The 18,231-nt window shown below is 51.1% G+C and overlaps 2 protein-coding genes across 2 annotated transcripts in view; one reads left to right on the top strand and one right to left on the bottom strand.

Annotated features, from left to right (window-relative positions):
- The window catches only part of TRPC4AP (transient receptor potential cation channel subfamily C member 4 associated protein), a 35,907-nt gene extending 25,118 nt beyond the window's left edge, over positions 1–10,789 (top strand). Inside the window, exons 11-20 of the mRNA XM_056507833.1 lie at positions 832–963; positions 1,654–1,712; positions 3,624–3,725; positions 4,998–5,081; positions 5,380–5,470; positions 5,985–6,125; positions 7,168–7,276; positions 7,447–7,559; positions 7,754–7,960; positions 8,891–10,789. Of these exons, the coding sequence (XP_056363808.1) occupies positions 832–963; positions 1,654–1,712; positions 3,624–3,725; positions 4,998–5,081; positions 5,380–5,470; positions 5,985–6,125; positions 7,168–7,276; positions 7,447–7,559; positions 7,754–7,960; positions 8,891–9,028 (1,176 nt within the window). The 3' untranslated portion in view covers positions 9,029–10,789. The remainder of the gene's footprint in view (positions 1–831; positions 964–1,653; positions 1,713–3,623; positions 3,726–4,997; positions 5,082–5,379; positions 5,471–5,984; positions 6,126–7,167; positions 7,277–7,446; positions 7,560–7,753; positions 7,961–8,890) is intronic.
- Positions 10,790–10,890: 101 nt separating this feature from the next.
- Positions 10,891–18,231, bottom strand: part of MYH7B (myosin heavy chain 7B) — a 29,836-nt gene continuing 22,495 nt past the window's right edge. Inside the window, exons 29-43 of the mRNA XM_056507053.1 lie at positions 17,348–17,737; positions 16,866–16,992; positions 16,442–16,560; positions 16,051–16,247; positions 15,565–15,914; positions 14,943–15,067; positions 14,639–14,754; positions 14,338–14,530; positions 14,057–14,260; positions 13,844–13,969; positions 13,557–13,727; positions 13,174–13,278; positions 12,700–12,795; positions 12,451–12,585; positions 10,891–11,801 (exon numbers count right to left, since the gene is read on the bottom strand). Coding sequence (XP_056363028.1) covers positions 11,796–11,801; positions 12,451–12,585; positions 12,700–12,795; positions 13,174–13,278; positions 13,557–13,727; positions 13,844–13,969; positions 14,057–14,260; positions 14,338–14,530; positions 14,639–14,754; positions 14,943–15,067; positions 15,565–15,914; positions 16,051–16,247; positions 16,442–16,560; positions 16,866–16,992; positions 17,348–17,737 — 2,460 coding nt within the window. The 3' untranslated portion in view covers positions 10,891–11,795. The remainder of the gene's footprint in view (positions 11,802–12,450; positions 12,586–12,699; positions 12,796–13,173; positions 13,279–13,556; positions 13,728–13,843; positions 13,970–14,056; positions 14,261–14,337; positions 14,531–14,638; positions 14,755–14,942; positions 15,068–15,564; positions 15,915–16,050; positions 16,248–16,441; positions 16,561–16,865; positions 16,993–17,347; positions 17,738–18,231) is intronic.

The following is an 18,231-nucleotide window of genomic DNA, read 5'->3' as shown; positions in this document are numbered from 1 at the left end:
GGTATTTTTGAGTGATTTTGTTTGTTGATTTTAAGGAACATGCCTATTACTTGGGCACTTAATTTTTGCAGAATGTTGGATATTCTAGTCATGTGGTTTTCATTTGTAACCAGATCTCAAGGAATAATGCTTGTCCTAGGCCTACAGCTGATAAGAATCCCACTTTCTATTTCCCTTAGTCCTTGTCTTCTAAATTCATTACATCAAAAATATCCCAGCTTGGACTGAAGGTATTAAACAGCTATTCACACCAAAATTATTAGCTTTTTTATATGAATAAAAAAGATGTACCAGGCAGACTGATAAATGAACCTGAGAAATTTGACCCTTTTTTTTTCTGTAAAGTTCAGGTTCTCTTTAACCTGGAGGAGCAGTGTGGTGTGGTTGTGTTACTGCTGCTCTCTGCTCAGGACTCCTGCCCAGGTCACCTGAACAAAACCAATATTGATGGGTTTTGTTGTCATCAGAGGCCTGCCTGATGTGTGTGTGGAGAGGAAAGGACAGGGAGGGAGTTGAGTGGCTGCAGAATATCCCCAGCTCAGCTGTTTGGTGAGGATGCATTTTCAGTGTGCTTGAAGTTATGTCCTGATGCCCAAAGCTGCTTCCAGAGACACACTGATTAATTGAAGCACTGGGGAAGAGCTTTATCCCAAAATGTCTGTTTTCTATCCATGTCCACCCAATGGAAACTGCTGTGATTAACACAAACTCTTGCTGTTTGATGCAAGAATTCACATCCTTTTGTCAGACAATGACACCATTGTGCCCTTCTGTTTCCAAATCTCTGCTTGAGGCTGGAGCAGACATGTTTGTACCTCTCTTGTTCCCCAGGTTCATAAAATGATAGCAGAGTTCAGACTGATTCCTGGCCTCAATAACCTGTTTGACAAACTCATCTGGAGGAAGCACTCGGCCTCAGCCCTGGTTCTGCATGGCCACAACCAGAACTGTGACTGCAGCCCGGTGAGGAGCTTCTGCACTTCTCTTCACACTTCACTTTCATCCTGGCACACAGTTCTCAGGAGCTGTGCTGACCAGCTCTGTGTTTGTATTATCAATGACTTGAGATGTGGTAGCATTCAGATTTTGGGGGATTATTGATTTTTACAGAAGTCTATCCTTGGCTCATGCTAGCAGTTCAGCAGGGCCAGTTTAGCCTCTCCCCTCTCTCCTAGTTAATTTGCTGATTTTAAGGAACATGTCCATTTTGGGAACTGAGAAAGGAGTAAGTTTCTGGACCCTGAAGGCCAGAGGTAGAAGACAATCAAAATTCAAAGACATGATACCTAGGAGAGGCACAGAGTACAAATTGTGCCACAGTCAGGTTTAGGGGGGTTGGGTTTTGTGTTGCACTCTTCATATGTTTTTTCTTTCCAACCCTAGACATTCTGAATTGATCAGGACAATTCTAAGCTTTTTTGCCTTTGCAGAGAGAAGGAATTATTACCTGTTATGTGCATAGGCTTGGAGGCAATCTCCACTTCTATTTTGGGAAGTGCAGCCTCTCCATTTATGCAAGTCACTTGCTCTGCTCTCCAAGGGGGTTTGATTCAGAAAGGTTTTCCATTCAGCTGTTTCATGCTAGCTTGGTAATGATAGCCAAAAATACTAAAGCAATAATGTGTTTTTTTTACCATTCTTATCTCCTTTTAGGACATTACTTTAAAGATACAATTCTTGAGGCTTCTTCAGAGCTTCAGTGACCACCATGAGTGAGTATGAGAAGCTGCTGTGGGTTGTGGCTTGGTGCTGTTTGCCTGGCTGTGGTTCCAGGTGTCCTGGGCATGGGGCAGGCTCCACATGAAAGGAATGTTGTACTGTCCCTAAACTTCATGTTCCTTTCAGCTCTTGCTGAAACAGCCTAAAAATTTGCACTGTGGTGGGCATGTCTGAATATGTCTGGTGTGGTTAAATCCAGCCCATCTTGTCTCATGTTGAGATGAGCTGAAACATGCACAGGATGAGTTAACACTTTCTGGCTGAAGGAATAAGGAGGCAGCTTTCCTCTTTTTCTGCCTTCTTTCCAAGAGCTGACAGTGAGCCAGGGAAATAGGAAGAAAGTTTCTGCTGCCTTCAGAAGTCGTCCTTAGGAAAACCTGGGTCTCCTGGAGTAATTAGAGGGGTGATGCAGCTTGCTTGGGGTTCTTTAATGCTGTGCTGCTGGTACAGAGGTGTTTGTGACTTGTAGAATTGCATCCTGCATTCCATCAGTGTCTTGTTGCTCTCATTCAGTCCTGGGAGATGGTTTCCACTTCTTACAAACCCCTGTGTTAGAGGCATGTTGCTTCATTGCTAGAGCCAGGCTGGGATTTTTATGCAGGATTTTATTCCTGTTGGACAGATTTCAAATATCAGCCTTTTTGATTGTGGAGTACTAGCTTTGGGGAGCTGCTGGACAGGGAGGAAATGCTGACCTATTATAAATCCTTCATGCAAGACATTGTTTGCCTGGGAATCATTCCAGGTTTTCCAATAAAATCTCTGTAGGTAATGCTGCTACTTAAGTGGCTGCTACAAAAGATCTCAGGCTTGTTTGAGCAGAAAACAGCTCCCAGTTGTAACATTTGGGCAAGTGGAATGTGTGGAATCTGTTTGGGGGGGGTTAAATAACCACATGAACTTTCTATGAAATCACAGATAAGCTGTGTTAACTGAGGACAAGATGGGAGCAAAGTACTTGTATGCTGATATTTCACTGATACTAATTCAGTGAAATTGTGTCCAAATCAGATTTGCAGAACTGTTTATTGCAGGGTGAGGAGGGCTCTGTTCTCAACTCAGAAAGCTGTTCAATCCTTACACAAGAGTCTCAGGGAGCACTAACCTGATGGCAGTGTTGGAAGCAAAAAGGAGCTTCACACTCATCACTGCCTCCTCTGCTCCCTGAGCTTTCCTGAAAAGGAATCTTTGCTGTCTGGTTTTGAGCACTTGGAAGCAGAAAGGCTCTCAGGGAGCAGCCTGCCATTGGGCAAAGGGAGTCCCTGCACTACATTTCTACTCTGTCAGATTTATTCTACATTTAGTTCACTTTACAGATAAAATAATTTATTTTCATTATGAAAAAAAATCAGTATTTGATAAAAAATTCTGGGGTTTATATCAGTTCTTATTTGGATCTTTACATTTCATGATATTTTGAATATTTCCAGGGTAAAGTTTGTTCAGATGATCAAATGCCAGGATGACTGAGTTTTTTCCTGCAGTTTCTGCTTTCTAACTTAGATTTATTATTTAAAGGGAGCAGTCTCTATAGGGTGGAGAAAAACATCAGGCTGTGAAAAAGTTTGCTATTTAATATTTATTTTCATCTAAAATTGAGCAAAATGTTGCTTAGATTTTTTAAGAAATAAGCATTACAAAAAAAAAAAAATATTTTACAAACCATAAGATCCCAAACAAGTCAGCAAAGAACCATCATCTCAAAGCTAGTCAGTGTTGGAAGTGGCATTTGGTAAATTTTGGAGGTTTTTCCAAGCTGCAGAATGGGAATGCTGTGAGGAGCAGCCAGGAGAAAGCAGCTTGCCCATTCCTGCAGCCTGTGGCTCTGCTTTTCATGGAATTGCATTTTTGCCTCTTGAATTCATGCTGCTTTTCTCCCCTCCTCCCCCACTGTCTTGCTTTAGGAACAAGTATCTCCTTTTGAACAGCCAGGAACTGAATGAGCTGAGTGCAATCTCCCATAAAGCCAACATCCCTGAGGTGGATGCAGTTGTCAACACTGACAGGTGAGAGGGGACTCAGGGGGTGGGTTGGCAGTTTAAGAGTTTTGGAAACACTTAGACTGGAAGTTTGACATCCACACTTTGATTTCAGTGACTCCTTTCAGTGGGAGGTGTCCATGTTTGTGGGATGTTGATGGTCATTAGCAAATCTCAGGTTTTTAAAACCAAAAGCAACTTTATAACCCCTAAAAAGAAGGATTTGAGTTCATGGCTGAGATTTCACTCTGATGTGCTGGGTCTGCCTGTCTGGCCTTCCTCAGGTCAGGCATTGCAGACAGACCTGGAAAGATCTGATCCCTCAAATCATTAATTGCTCTTGCTAATAAATCTTAGTTCTGGCATTCAGGAGCAGTGTGTGCACACATCAGTGTCCATTTCCAGGCTGCATGAGCACATCCAAGTGTCTGCTCAGAGTATTTTAAGAGCAGCTAATAACCAGAATAAGCTAAATTAGATTAACATGTTAAACCACTTACAGAATCCCTTCTGTTGCATTTGAGTATCTGTTAGATGGAGTGTTTTGATCTAATAATCTCTTTAATACATGATTCTGGTGTATAAACCTCAGCAGATGGAAGGTTGTTTGCAGAATTTAGTTTGTCAGAATACTCCCAGGGTATCAGCAGGGACTTGGTCTGCACAGAGCAGATTTACCTCAGTCCAAAAGGGAATCTCTAAGAGGATTTCTAGATTATGGTTATTATGATAATGCTGTGTCTCATTGGGAAGAACTTGGGGGTTTTTTTCACCCCTACCATTTAGTTTTCATGTTGCTTTTCTTAATGTGTGAGATCAAGGCATTACTTCTGTATGAGTTTAATGCAGGTGGATGCTCCACTGAAGGTGCTGTTTAATACAAGCAGTACTGCAGTTGTACAGCCTCTATGCTTTTATTATAACCTCATCCAGCTTTACATACTCTCCTCTGCCTCCTAAATGAAATTTTGACTTTTCTTTACATTTTGTGAGGGGGGGAAGAAAAGGGATTCTTTCATTCCTAAGCTCAAATATAGTATTTTTTTTTTCTTATGTCTTGATTCACACAAGATGTGAATTGGTATTTCTGAAATCATTAAAATTCTGAGAGAAAGTTTTTCTTTTGGATTTATTTGGAAGCCGTGTTGCAGGTATTGCAGATAGAACTAGCACAATACTTGTATTGTGTACTTCAGTACTGAGATTTTAATCATCCAAAGCTCTGGAGCAGTGACTGGATTCAGTGTTCAGTGCTTGCCCAGCCCTTCCACTTAGCTGTTATTTCTCTACCTGCTGCAGGAGCCTTGTCTGTGATGGGAAGAGAGGTTTGTTGACCAGACTGCTTCAGGTGATGAAGAAGGAACCTGCAGAATCCTCCTTCAGGTAGGTTCTCTTTGCCTCTGTGAGCTGTTGGAGACCCCTGGGAGGTAGCTTTGGTTTCATCCAGCTTAGAGCAGCTGAGAATGCTGGAGAATAAGCTGTGGAAAGGTCTGGCTTTTTTGTGCTGTGGTGGCAGTGCAGGTGTGAAGAAATCACAGCCAGTGATTTTCTGCAGGATCAACAGGTCTGACTCCAGCTTCAGAGTAGAATGAAACAGATCAGGAAACTGGATTTGAATTACAGTTGTGATCAAATACTTCCCTTGCCCCAAAACTAACACCTCCTTTCTTTTCTTTCTCAGGTTTTGGCAAGCCAGGGCTGTTGAAAGTTTTCTGCGAGGCACCACCTCATATGCAGACCAGATGTTCCTCCTCAAGAGAGGACTCCTGGAGGTAAAGAAGTTTGTCAGGCATCCTCCATAGCAATCAAGGAGGATTTATCTGCAGTGAGCCAAAAGTGGATAAAAATGTAGTGTTTGTTTAAAACTCAGCAGGGAGATGAAGGCCACTCAGGCTGCCCCCTTGCAGTAGTGGGGGAATAAACACTCGGGGACATAAATCAGGATCACAGTTTACTGGAGAAATCACAATAGATGCAACAATAATAATAAATTTAAAACTGCCCCTTGTTTCTGTGTAACTATGACAAATGCTGGGAACACTTACAAAAAAACACCTGTGAATTCTGCTTGTGGCAGCCAGATGTGGCCATTTGTATAACCTGCATCACTGGAAAGTTATTTTAACAGGAGACTCATCTGAATTCTTATCTTTGGTTTGGTGGTGTGACATTCAGTCACCCAAGAACTTGCAGATAAATGATTTAAATCTTTTTTAAACCAGAGTCTGTGTTGTGCTGCTGGCTTGGACTAAGCTGTAGCAATAACATGTTTTCCTCCCCTGGCAGCATATTCTCTACTGCATTGTTGATAGTGAGTGCAAGTCACGGGATGTGCTTCAGAGTTACTTTGACCTTCTGGGAGAGCTGATGAAATTCAATATTGATGCATTCAAGAGGTTCAACAAGTACATCAACACAGATGAGAAGGTAAATATTTGTAAGAGCTGCCCCCTGTGGCTCAAATTACTCCCTTTTATAACCAAACATAGCACTAAAACTCGGATTCATTTGGGTTTGGTGTGGTTTTAGAGCTTGGAGCACAATAAACATTAAGGGGTGAATTGTCAAAGTCTCTCTGTGTTTTCAGCAGTGCTGCAGCTGTGCTGATCTGGTCAGCAAACATCACTCTGTTCCATCATCAGGCAGGTCTAAGGTCAGGCTCAAGGGTAGTAGAACATTTCCTGTGAAGTAGCCAGATTTGCAGTTAAGTGATAGTTGTGGACATTGAGACAGCTCCAAAACTTTTACTGGAGCTTGCAGTGGGAATTCCTTCATGAATAAGGCTTAAATACTTGATACTGCAAACAGACATAGATATTTGATGTTATTAGAATTTAGAGATGTTATAAGAAGCCAAGCTTATGTAATTAACTATAAAATTGAGCTGCACATCAATGGACAGACCTGTGCAAGTGGTTTTGTGCACTTTGGACATAAAACATCAGCTGGTGGGCAGGTTCTGAATGGCCTTATATTTTGCTTTTGTTACTGTAATTTTTCTCTCACTGCTGTTAGGTCTGGTAGACCTTGGAGAAGGGATGTATAAATGTATTTAAAATAAAACTATTTATTTTGAGGGTTTTTCTCTAGTGAGTTAACTCAAACATTTTAGAAAATGTCTTTTTATTTCCTGTGTGCTTCCTGTTTATTGATCTCTAACTGGATTTAGTTCTCATTCTGTGTGATTCCCTCAGTGTATTCCTCCCTAGTGCTGTCTGCTTGTACAAAATCAGGGTAGGAAAACATGGAGCTGCAGGAATTCCCCCTCTTTCAGAATAAATGGTGTATGAGATCTCACTTTCATTGGAGTGATATAGCTTCAGAAGGTATTTTAGGGGTGCTGAGTTGGCATTTTTCCATTCCATAGTGTCTTTAAGGGATCCTTTGGTCAGCTCTCAGTGCCAGTGTTGAACCTGAGTATGAATATATTTAAATCTATTCAATTCAACACTTAAAACTTTCTGTTCAGTTCCAGATATTTTTAAATCAGATCAACAGCTCTCTGGTGGACTCCAACATGCTCGTTCGCTGCATCACGCTGTCGCTGGACCGCTTTGAGAACCAGTCTGATGCTAAAGGTGAGCAGGAGCAGTGGGGTGGGACTGGGGGTGAAAATGGTTCATTTAAACCTGGGCTTTGACACTGTGGGGGTTAGACAAGAAAATGCCACCCTGAAAGTGTGAGCACCAGTGCTGGGTCAGCATGTCTGAGCCTGCAGAGCTGGTGATTGTTTCTGCTCCTGCTGCAGTTGCAGAAGTCCTGTCCGAGTGCCGCCTCTTGTCCTACATGTCCCAGATGTCCATGAGAATGTCCTTCCTCTTCCGTCTCATCAACATTATCCACGTGCAGACACTGACACAGGTAAGGGGCTGGCAGGGACCTTGCAGCTGCCTTACTGGGACTGCAGTGGTGAGCAGGGAGGAGCCTGGTCCCTTTTCCTTGCTGTGTGCAGGAACACCTTCAGTGTGTGCTTTCCACAGGCTTGTTTTATAGAGACTCTATACCACAGGCATCTTGGTATTCAGATCATTTTGCTGTTTCATTTTTACTTGCAGGAGAATGTCAGTTGTTTGAACACGAGTTTAGTTATCCTAATGCTGGCCCGAAGGAAAGAAAAGCTCCCTTTTTATCTGCGCACCTTGCAACAGATGGAATACGCAGAAAAGTACCCTGGCTTCATCCTGAACAACTTCCACAGCCTCCTGCGCTTCTGGCAGCAGCATTACCTCAACAAGGATAAAGACAGCACCTGCTTAGAAAATGTATGTGACCCCCTTAGCATGGCAGCAGTCAGTCAGCAGCACCTGCCTGCCAGTGCCCTGGCAGAAATGGGAGGTTGAGAAGGGAAAGAAGGGAGGGAATTCTGCCCCCTGTGTAACTCCTGTGGTGCTTTTCATACCTCAGATCAGGCTGCCACAAGGCAGGTGCTGGGCTTCCCTGAAAACAGAGCCTGAGGTCTTGGCTCTGGCACACAGAAGTGAGACTGCCAGTGCTGAGTGGGGTGGAGAGGCAGAGCTGGCAGGATGGCCAGGGAGGGGGAGGCAGGACAGAATCCAGTTCCCAGACTAGCTAGCACTTTAGCCAGACTGTTCCCTCTTCGTGGTGTGGCAAACAGTGCAGGAAAAATACCTGATGTAGCTACTGGAAGCCAAGGGAGCAGCCTGCAGGTTTCTGTGTCAAAGCTGGTTTGTCCTGGGTAACTGGTGGGTAGAAATAACCAATTATCTAGTTATGTGGGTGACACATGGTCTGGGGTGGCCTTTTGGCTTTGAGGGAATAATGCAGGAGGGGTGTGATTTGGTTTTTGTGCCATCTCGGGAGTGGGAGCTACTTCCAGCGTTGGCTGATCTGCAGCACCACAGGGTTTGTGTTAGGGCTGGACAGTAAAGGAGAAGTTTGGATTTATGGGTGTACTGGCCCAGGCAGGCTGGGGTTACCCTGTGCTGCTCTTAGCAGCTGCCAGAGGCACTGGGAGTCCTTGTCTGCATCTGGAGAGCAGAAAGCTGGTTGTACAGGGTGCAGCTGTTCAGCACCCAGCCCTTCTGCCCCAGGGAGGGAGGGCAGAGTGGGGAATCCAAAGTGTTGGTCACACTGCAGGGCTGGGCAGCTGGGGCTGCACAGGAAGTGATTTTCAGCTTTGGGAGGTGTTTCCTGCCGTGGCCTCCACTCACCCCTGTTGTCTGTGCCCACAGAGCTCCTGTATTAGTTTTACCTACTGGAAAGAGACTGTTTCGATACTGCTCAGCCCGGACCGGACGTCCCCCTGTGCCATAGTGAGCTACATCGACGAGGCGTACATGGACATTGACAGAGACTTCTGTGAGGAGTGATCCCCCTGCAGCTCTGGTGGACAGCTCAGAGGGTCCCTCCAGCCCGGGCCTTTCAGGGATTCGCTGTGTAGTGTGTGTGTGCAGCCGGAGCTGCGCAGCGTCCGCCCCTGTCCCTGCCGGCCCCAGCTCTGACCTCTGACTCTCGGACAGCTCTCTGGGCAACACATTCAGGGATGTATCTTCCAGTTGTTCTGGGATAAAAATAATCACCTGCACAAACCAGCCTGTATTATTTTTTTTCCTCTCTCCCAGTCCGGTGGGGCTGGCAGAGGGGTTTTGCTGACGTGAGGGCTCTCTGGATGTGCCGGTTGAGGTGTGGCTCTCTCAGGGCTGCTAGGACAAGTTAAAAGCACAGCAATTGCCCTCCAAGTGGGAGGTCCAAGGAGCCCATCTGAGCAGGACCCCAGCACCAAACACGTGCAAAGCCACCACCAGGACTCCCTGCAGGTGTAACTCCTCTGCTGGGCTTTGGGGTTGGTTAGAGCATGAGTGTGTGTGCGTGTGTGTGCTTTTAATTCCTGAGAGCCCCAGCTCCAGTCACCTCTTTACCATCACCTTTTGGATCATTTGGTACTAAATCTGTCTGCATTAGGAGAGAAGCTCTGCTCCTGCTGTCCTTCCTGCAGATCCTTCCCACCTGGAGGCGTTTGCAGTGCTGGAGGACAGAGACATTTCAGCAGTGGTGGAATTGCACCAGGGGGTGGCTTTTTCACGGAGCACTAGCATTAAAATGTACTAATTTTTTAAACTTGAGGCTTGTCCCTTCTTGGGTAACTAATCTGGTTTTAAAATCCTTTTCAGGACCATTGCTCTTGATGTAAATCTGCTATGCCTGGAAGTCTTATGTCAGTTTCTGCTTTCAGTCCTTAATAACAACACACACATAAATCTTGAAAGTGCAATATTTACTGGAGATGTCAGTTTTTTCCTGGATCTGTTTTAATCAAAATGTGTTAAATGCTGGGAATAAACACTCCTGGTTGAAAGTAACTTTGTAGGATATGTTGGGAAAGGGGGAATGGGGTTTTGGCAGTCTTGACTGCCAAACCTGCACCTGCCCTGCCTGCTCACCAACACCATGTTGCTCCAACACATTCAGATACCCAGGAATGAGATACACTGCACTTAAGCCACTACATTTAAGTCAAAAACATGTCTTGCAGCTACAGCTAAAAGAAACCAGATTGGAAGCACACATTGGAATTTTTTTAACATTTCTAATTTATTTGATGAGATGACTTCAGCTTTGTCCAGGCTCTGAAGGGGTGAGGATGTCCCAGAGCTGGAGCCTTTCATCTCGGGGTTGCCAGCAGCATGAAACCCACCCTGAGGCTCCCTGTGCTGGGGCTGGAGGACTGAAGGAGGCTCCAGCCCCAGGGGCAGGACTTGTCTCTGAACATCTCCCTTCCCCTTTCTCTCCTCCCACACCTCAGTGTCCTGCTCTGGGCTCACAGGGGGCTCAGAGCTGCTGAGCTTGTGCATAGAGCTGGAGCTCCTGGAGATCCTGGTGTCCCTCCCTGGGAGCTGCCTCCCACTCTGGTGAGGATACCCTGGGGAGCTTCTTGCCATGGCAGCTTCACCTCTGTTCCTCACCAGGTCACCTCCACCCTTCCCCTCCCTCCCCTCAGCTCATTTCTTTCTCATCTGTACTTTTTTTGTTCTTGGGTATTTGTATTTTTGGTGTATCTTTGCTTCTTAACTGTAATAGATGTACACTTTAAAAATAAATGCTTCAAATTAAAAGGCTTTTAAGTTAAGGGATACCTTTTCCACAGTGTAGTTAATCCACTGATTGCTGCTGTAACCCTGCAGCCTCACTGTCCTCTCTGTTTTAAAGACGGTTTGGGGCCCAGCTGCCTCTGGCTTTGCCCATGGGCCTGGGGGAAGCTGAGCTGAGCCCACACCATCTCTGGGGGTCCTCCCAGGCCTGGGAGCACAGGCTGGGCTTTGCTTTTGGGCTGATTCAGAGAAGGGCACAGGGAAGAAAGCCCTGGCAGCTCCTCCAGGGCTGGAGCATGCTGAGCTCCAGGGAAGAGGCTGCCCCAGTGCACAGAGGGGCACAGGCAAATCCCAACTGGGACCACATTCCTTTGGGATGTCTGTTCATGCCAGATGCCTCAAGAATCTCATGGTGAGAGGGACCAGACCTGTGGAAGTGGCAACAGGATCTGGGCTGGAATGGGAGGGAAGTGGGACCCCCCTGGCACTAACAAATTCCTCTGGAAGTCTGCACTGTCCCCATGGATTGCTGAGGTTCATCCTGCCCTGATTAATGCTGATTTGCTAAGTGCAAATAAACATATTAAATGGAAACTATTAAAGAAATCTATTTTAAAGAAATTATTGTAGATGTCTTTCTTTCCACTGCCTTTGCCAAAGCCATAACCCCCTCCAGGGCTGTATTAGGGGGCTTTATGTTGTCAGGAGTAGTGGCTGAGGTCTGTCATGCCTCAGCTCTGGTCCCCTGCAGTTAGAGATGGGGTTTGGTGAGGAGGTAAAACCTGTCCCAAGGCAGGGCCATAGAGCTGGGAGAGAGATGACTGGGCTTCTTTCCTGCCTGTGCTTCTCTGTGAAAAATGCTCCCCAAGACCCCAGGGGCACAGGCCAAGGCCCTGGTTACCCTGTGACACACAACAGAGCCAGTCCTGGCAGATTGATGTTTATTCAAGCAGTGCAAAGCTGACAGTGACTGTTGCAGTCACCTCCAACCTCCAGCAGCAGCTGGGACAGGGCAGGGCAGCTGGGACAGGGCAGGGCAGCTGGGCTCCTAATGCTGGAAAAAATCCCCAAAGGGCTTTGGTGAGAGGGGGCTCCAGCATCAGCGGCAGGTGAGGCAGCAGTGCCACAGCAGGAGGGGACTGTGGCTGTGTGGTCACTCCCTGGCTCCAGGCCTGGCAGGAGCCCCTGCCCACCTATTCCCATTCACACCCAGGAGTGCCCACCTCCCCACATTCCCACCCAGGAGTGCCCACCTGCCCACTCTCCTATCCAGGTGTGCCCACCTCTCCCCATTCCCATCCAGGAGTGCCCACCTGCCCACATTCCCATCCAGGACTACCCACCTGCCCACACTCCCACCCAGGAGTGCCCACCTCCCCATATTCCCATCCAGGAGTGCCCACCTGCTGACGTTCCCACCCAGGAGTGCCCACCTGCCCACACTCCCATCCAGCTGTGCCCACCTACCCATGCTCCCATCCAGGAGCGCCCATCTCCCCACATTCCCACCCAGGAGTGCCCATCTCCCCACATTCCCACCCAGGAGTGCCCATCTCCCCCCTCTCCCACCCAGGAGCACCCATCTCCCCACATTCCCACCCAGGAGTGCCCATCTCCCCCCTCTCCCACCCAGGAGCGCCCATCTCCCCACATTCCCACCCAGGAGTGCCCATCTCCCCCCTCTCCCACCCAGGAGCCCCCACCTTGGCGATGCCGTCCCTGGTGCGGGCGCGCAGTTTGTTGACCTGGCTCTCGGCGATGTCGGCGCGCTCCTCGGCGTCGTCCAGCTCGTGCTGCACCTTGCGGTACTTCACCAGGTTGGAGTTGGCCTGCTGCTCCTGGTGGGGACATGGGAGGGTGGGTGCATGGGGAGCAGGCTCTCATGGCCCCTGGCAGGCAGTCCCAGGGAGGGACAGCCCTACCCCTGTCCCAGAGCAGCAAAGGGCACTTACTGCCTCCTCAAACTGGCGCTTGTAGCTCTTGACCTTGCTCTGCAGCTTGTCAATCAGGGCCTGCATCCGAGTCAGGTTCTTCTGGTCTTCCTCAGCCTGCAAGAGCCCCAGCTCCCTTAGCCAGACCCCAGCAGCCCCTCACCTCCACCTTTAGCAGAGTCCCAGTGGTGCCAGGTCACAAACAGCACCAACCTGCCCCACCAACCCAGCCCTGTGTCACCCATCCCTTGGTCCCCCCTTGTGTCCCATCACCCAGCTCAGGAGGTGTTGGGAAAGTGGGAGAAGGACCTAGAGCAGGAAGAGGATGGTGTGACAAGGAGAAGCTTGTGCTTGTTGTCATTCCCCAGACAGAGCCCAGAAGTCCAGCCTGGGCTGGGCTTGGTGGAGGGGTTCTTGGGTAACACGAGGCCAAGCAAAGAGAACTGTGCCAGGTGCTGCTGAGTGGGGCTGGACCTGTGTCCAGAGCTGCTGTACCTGGTAGCTCAGCTCCTTGACCTTGCGCTCGTACTTGCGAATGCCCTTCTGTGCCTCTGCCATCTTCTTCTGCTCCATATCCAGCTCTCCCTCCAGCTCCCGCACCTGCAGGGGCACAGACTGCATCAGACCTGGCTCCCAAGCAACAGCACCAGCCCAGCTAAAGCCAAGCCACTTTCCCAGCTCAGAGAAGCCATGGCAGAGGCTAAAACCATCCTGAGCTGGGCCCAGGCTGGCAGGGCCTTGGGGACTGTCCCCTGGTCCCTCAGAGGCACCACCTGTCCTCAGAGGGATGGGGCAGAGTCTGGTGCCACATGGACTGGGGCAGCCCCCGGAGTAGGCTCCTGAAGATCACAGCCAGGGATCTGTCCCTCCTTCCTCACCCTGCCCTCCAGCTTCTGGATCTGCTTCTTGCCCCCCTTGAGAGCGATCTGTTCTGCCTCGTTCAGGCGCAGCTGCAGGTCCTTGATGGTCTGCTCCATGTTCTTCTTCATGCGCTCCAGGTGCGCGCTCGTGTCCTGCTCCTTCTTCAGCTCCTCTGCCATCATGGCAGCCTGCAGGGCCGAGAGCAGGACATCACCTCAAGGCCAGGCAGCCCTGCCAGACCAGGGCTCAGTGGAGGTGTGAGACCCTCCCCAGCCACGCAGCACAGTCCCCACTACCCTCTTACATCTGTGATGGCCTTCTTCGCCTTCTCCTCGAAGTTGCGACATTCCTGCACAGCATCCTCCACCTCGCTGCACAGCTGGGAGACGTCTGCCTCCAGCTTCTTCTTCTGGTTGATCAGACCCATGTTCTGCACACAGAGCAGGCTCGGTGTGACCAGGGCTGCCCACTCAGCACTGCTGCCCGCGGTGCAGGCACAGGACCTGGCAGCGCCCACCTGGGAGTGAAGCAGAGTGGCTCTCTCGGTGGTCTCCAGCAGCTCCTGCTCTGCCAGCTTCCTGCTCCTCTCCGCCTGCTCCAGGGCTGCCCGCAGCTCCTCCACCTCTGCCAGCAGCAGGTTGCTGCGGCGCTCCAGGGCACCTACCTGCTCCTTCAGGTCATCGTTGTGGTGCTGGGTGTCATCCAGCTCGACCTGCAGGTCCTGTGGGGCAGCGAGGGCTCAGTGGGGACAGCGCGGGGCTGGGCTGGCAGCAGCAGCTGCACTGCCCCAGTCCCGACCTTGATCTGGGCCTGCAGCTGGCGGCTCAGCTTCTGGAAATCAGCAGCCTGGCGGTTGGCGTGGCTCAGCTGGATCTCCATCTCGTTCAGGTCCCCCTCCATCTTCTTCCTCAGGCGCACGGCCTCGTTCTTGGCCCGGGCCTCGCTGTCGAGCGAGGCCTGCATGGAGTCCATGGCGCGCTGGTGGTTGCGCCTGCGGGACAGGCCGTGCGTCACCCTGGGGACACCGGGCCCGGCCAGCCCTGCCAGGCTGCAGTGCCAGCTCTGCAGCAGTGTCCCAGCCTGGCCCCTCACCACACACCTCAGGCTCTCAAACTCCTCGTCCTTCTCCGCCAGCTTCCTGTCCATCTCGGCCTTGATCTGGTTCAGCTCCAGCTGGATGCGCAGGGTCTTGCTCTCCTCGTGCTCCAGGGCTCCCTAGAGGCAGCTCAGCCATGGCACCTCAGCCCTCACCCCACCCTGGCCTTGTCCCCCAGCCCATTGTTATGGTGGAACCCCCCAGTGCCTGTGGTGGTCGTGGGACCCTCATAAATGGGATTCCCAGAGCTGCAGGGTGGGCCAGTGGCTCCTGGGGGCAGCAGGAACATATGGGAAACAGGACTCACCTCAGCCTCCTCCAGAGCTGCCTGGATATCACTCTTCTCGCTCTCCAGCACTTTCTTCACTTTCTCCAGCTCATGGATGGTTTTGCCACCCAGACTGATCTGGTCAGTCAAATCAGCAATTTCGTCTGCCAGGGACAGGAGGAGTTTGGTCAGGAAGGAGTTTGTGGGGCCAGCCCTGCGCAGTTAACATCCCCATCCCCCTGCTCAGGCTCAGCAGATATCCCCCAGCCCCTTGGAGAGCAGCCAAGGCTGTGCTTGGGGACATTTCTGCAGTGTGGGAGAGAGCACACAAGAGGCCTTAAGGACCTGGGGAGACCTGATTGTCCAACAGCAACACCCCCAAGGCAGTGCCATGCCACAGCCATGGCACTCAGCAGCACCATTTGGGAACAGGAGCCATTTGAGGACAGGAGCCAGGTGGCTCTGCCTGTCCTCCCAGAGTGTCCCCAGTGTGAGGGTAGGACACACGCTGGCATCCCAGCAGGGCTGCATCCCCGCAGTGGATGGGCTGAGCAGCAAGGCCCTCTCCTGGCCAACCAGGGACCCAAGAGCACATGCCTGAGGACAGGGCAGGAGAAGGAGCCTGGGCAAAGCCCCAGGGAGTGCTTGAGCCCAGTCCTACCCTGCAGGTTCTTGTTCTCCCTCTTGAGGGTCTCCAGGTGGTCCAGGGACTCCTCGTAGGCGTTCTTGAGCTTGAAGAGCTCCGTGCTCAGGCTGCGCGACTCCTTCTGCGACGCCTCCAGCTCCACCTGGGTCTCCTCGTATTTCTGCTTCCACTCAGCCAGGACCCTGTCAAAGTTGCGCTGCTTCTTGTCCAGGGCAGCACAGGCCGAGTTGGCGCGTTCCAGATCCACCGACAGGTCCTCGATCTCGGTCTGCAGCCGGTGCTTGCTCTTCTCCAGCGAGGAGCACTTGGCATGGGCAGCCCCCATGGCCTCCTCTGCCTCCTGCAGCCGTGTGGCCAACTTCTTCCTGCCAATGGCACCGGGGTGAGCACTGCCTGCCCCAGTGCCACCCCACCCCACAGCCTCCAATCTGTGTCACCCCAGGTCTGGGAGAGCCCCATTGCTGAACACCAGCAAGGAACCAGTTGTGCCATGGGACTTACTTGGCTTCCTCCAGCTCCTCAGTCCTCTGGATGGCATCAGTCTCGTACTTGGTTCTCCACTGGGCCACCTCGGCGTTGGCTTTGGACAAGTTCCTCTGGAGCTCGCTCTTGGCCTCCACCTCCTCCTCGTACTGCTCCCGCAGCAGGTCACAGTCGTGCCGGGAGCCTTGCAGGGCATGGGCCAGGGCATTCTTGCTCTGAGGAGGAGAGAGCAGAGCTGGCTCCCGGCTCCAGGACACAGGCCGTGGCACCAGGACTGGGAGCAGCAGCAGGGAACTTCTGTTCTTCCCCGGTGAAGAGCTACCCTGTGTGCAGGGTATGTCCCACCCACCAAGAGTCTGGGCCACTGCCACAGTGTCACTCAGAGACCAGCCATGTCCTGAAACCTCACCTTGGTCTCTTCATCCAGCTGCCTCTTGAGTTCCTCAATGCTCTGTGTGAACGAGACCTTGCCACGGCTCAGCTGGTTGATGAAGGACTCCTTCTCCTCCAGCAGCCGAGTAAGCTCCCCTGGGTTCAAACAGAGCCAAAACAGCTCCTTCAGGGCTGTAGGGCTGCAATCTGCACTAGCCCACATTCCCCCAGAGCCTGTGGCTGTGCCTCCAGCTGCCCCAGCTGTATCCCCACCAGGGCAAGCTGGGCCATGGGCAGAGGTGCAGCCAGTTAAAGCCAAAGGATGCCAGTGAGGAATCCCTCGAGGCACAACTAGTTCTTCCCTCCATGGGAGGAGGAGGACAGACTGCCCAGCTGACCCCCAGTCCCCCAGCCATACACCCCTGAGGGAGCCAGGTGCCCCTGGCCTGTGCCCCACCCACCATTCTCAGTCTGCAGCCGGCCCCGCTGGGCGTTCACGTCCATCAGCTGCCGCTGCAGCTCGTCCACCTTGGCCTTGGCCTCGTTCAGCTGGTCCTCGTAGGTGCGGCACAGCTTCTCAGCATTGGCCTGCAGGCACCGAGCACAGCCTGCCTGAGCTCAGCTCTGGCCACACATCACCGGCCTCCCACCCTGGGAGACCCTATGGGCACACAAGGCAGAGAGCAGCAGGCAGCCAGAGCTCACTGCTAAGCTAACATTAGCTCTCTGCAGTCAAGTCTCCCAGGAAATGTCTTCCCAGAGCCCTCAGACTTGACTAGGACAAGTAAAGCATTCTGCAGTGACATAGGGACAAACTATGGGTCAAACAGGGACTTGGCCATGGCAAAGAGCTATTGAGACACCACCCCATGGCTGTGGCTGTGCTGGTCACACTGCACCCAGCTGCACCACAGCAGAGACCAGCCAGAGAACCAGGACCCACCTTGCTCTTGGTGATGTACTCAACATTGGACGACAGGTCATCGATCTCCATCTTCATCTCGCTCTTCTCCTTCTCCAGCTTCTGCTTGACTCGCTGCAGGCTGTCGATCTGCTCGCCCAGCTCGCCCACGCTGTCCGCGTGCTTCTTGCGCAGGGCGGCCGCCGTGGCCTCGTGCTGCAGCGTGGCCTCCTCCAGGTCCCTCCTCAGCTTCAGGAACTCGGCCTCCCTCTTCTTGTTGAGCTCCAGCTGCGTGGCCGTGCTGCCCCCCGCCTCCTCCAGCCGCTCGCTCAGCTCCTCCAGCTCCCGCGACACCTCTGCCCGCTGCTTCTCCACCTTGGCCCTGGCGGCTCGCTCGGCCTCCAGCTCCTCCTCCAGCTCCTCAACGCGAGCCTGGGCACACACACAACAGGGCAGATGCTCCAAGCTCTGCCTGAAGCTCCAGCATCTCTGCTCTCCACAGCAGAGCAGTATCTCTGATGATGACAGGAGGCAAAAAGCCACAAGTCTTGGGCTGTTTTGGGAGGCAGGGGCTCCTTGGTAGCAAGTTTGGAGCTCCTGCTTTCCTCTGTCCCTGGCATCACTTTCTTTTCATGTGAACTTTCATGATTGTGGGGACCTGTCTCTGATAGGAAGAAACCCACTGTCTGGGTTTTCAGAATTTGGTTACTGGATTAAAGGTTTTATTTTGGACAGAGAACTGCACCCTGGAAGCTGTTCCCCAGGTTGGTGATAGTGTTCACCTCAGTAGCTCATTGTTTCATTTTCAACCCATCAGATTTTGGCAGAGGGCTACTCAGACCAGCTTTGTCCAAGGAGATACCCCTGTCTCAGAGAGGGACTGGCTCATGCAGATTACCCAGCCCATCACATGCAATGGAAATTTT

Source organism: Oenanthe melanoleuca, chromosome 20, assembly GCF_029582105.1.
Source record: "Oenanthe melanoleuca isolate GR-GAL-2019-014 chromosome 20, OMel1.0, whole genome shotgun sequence".
Taxonomy (NCBI): Eukaryota; Metazoa; Chordata; class Aves; order Passeriformes; family Muscicapidae; genus Oenanthe; species Oenanthe melanoleuca.
This window is presented reverse-complemented; position numbering and strand designations above follow the sequence as displayed.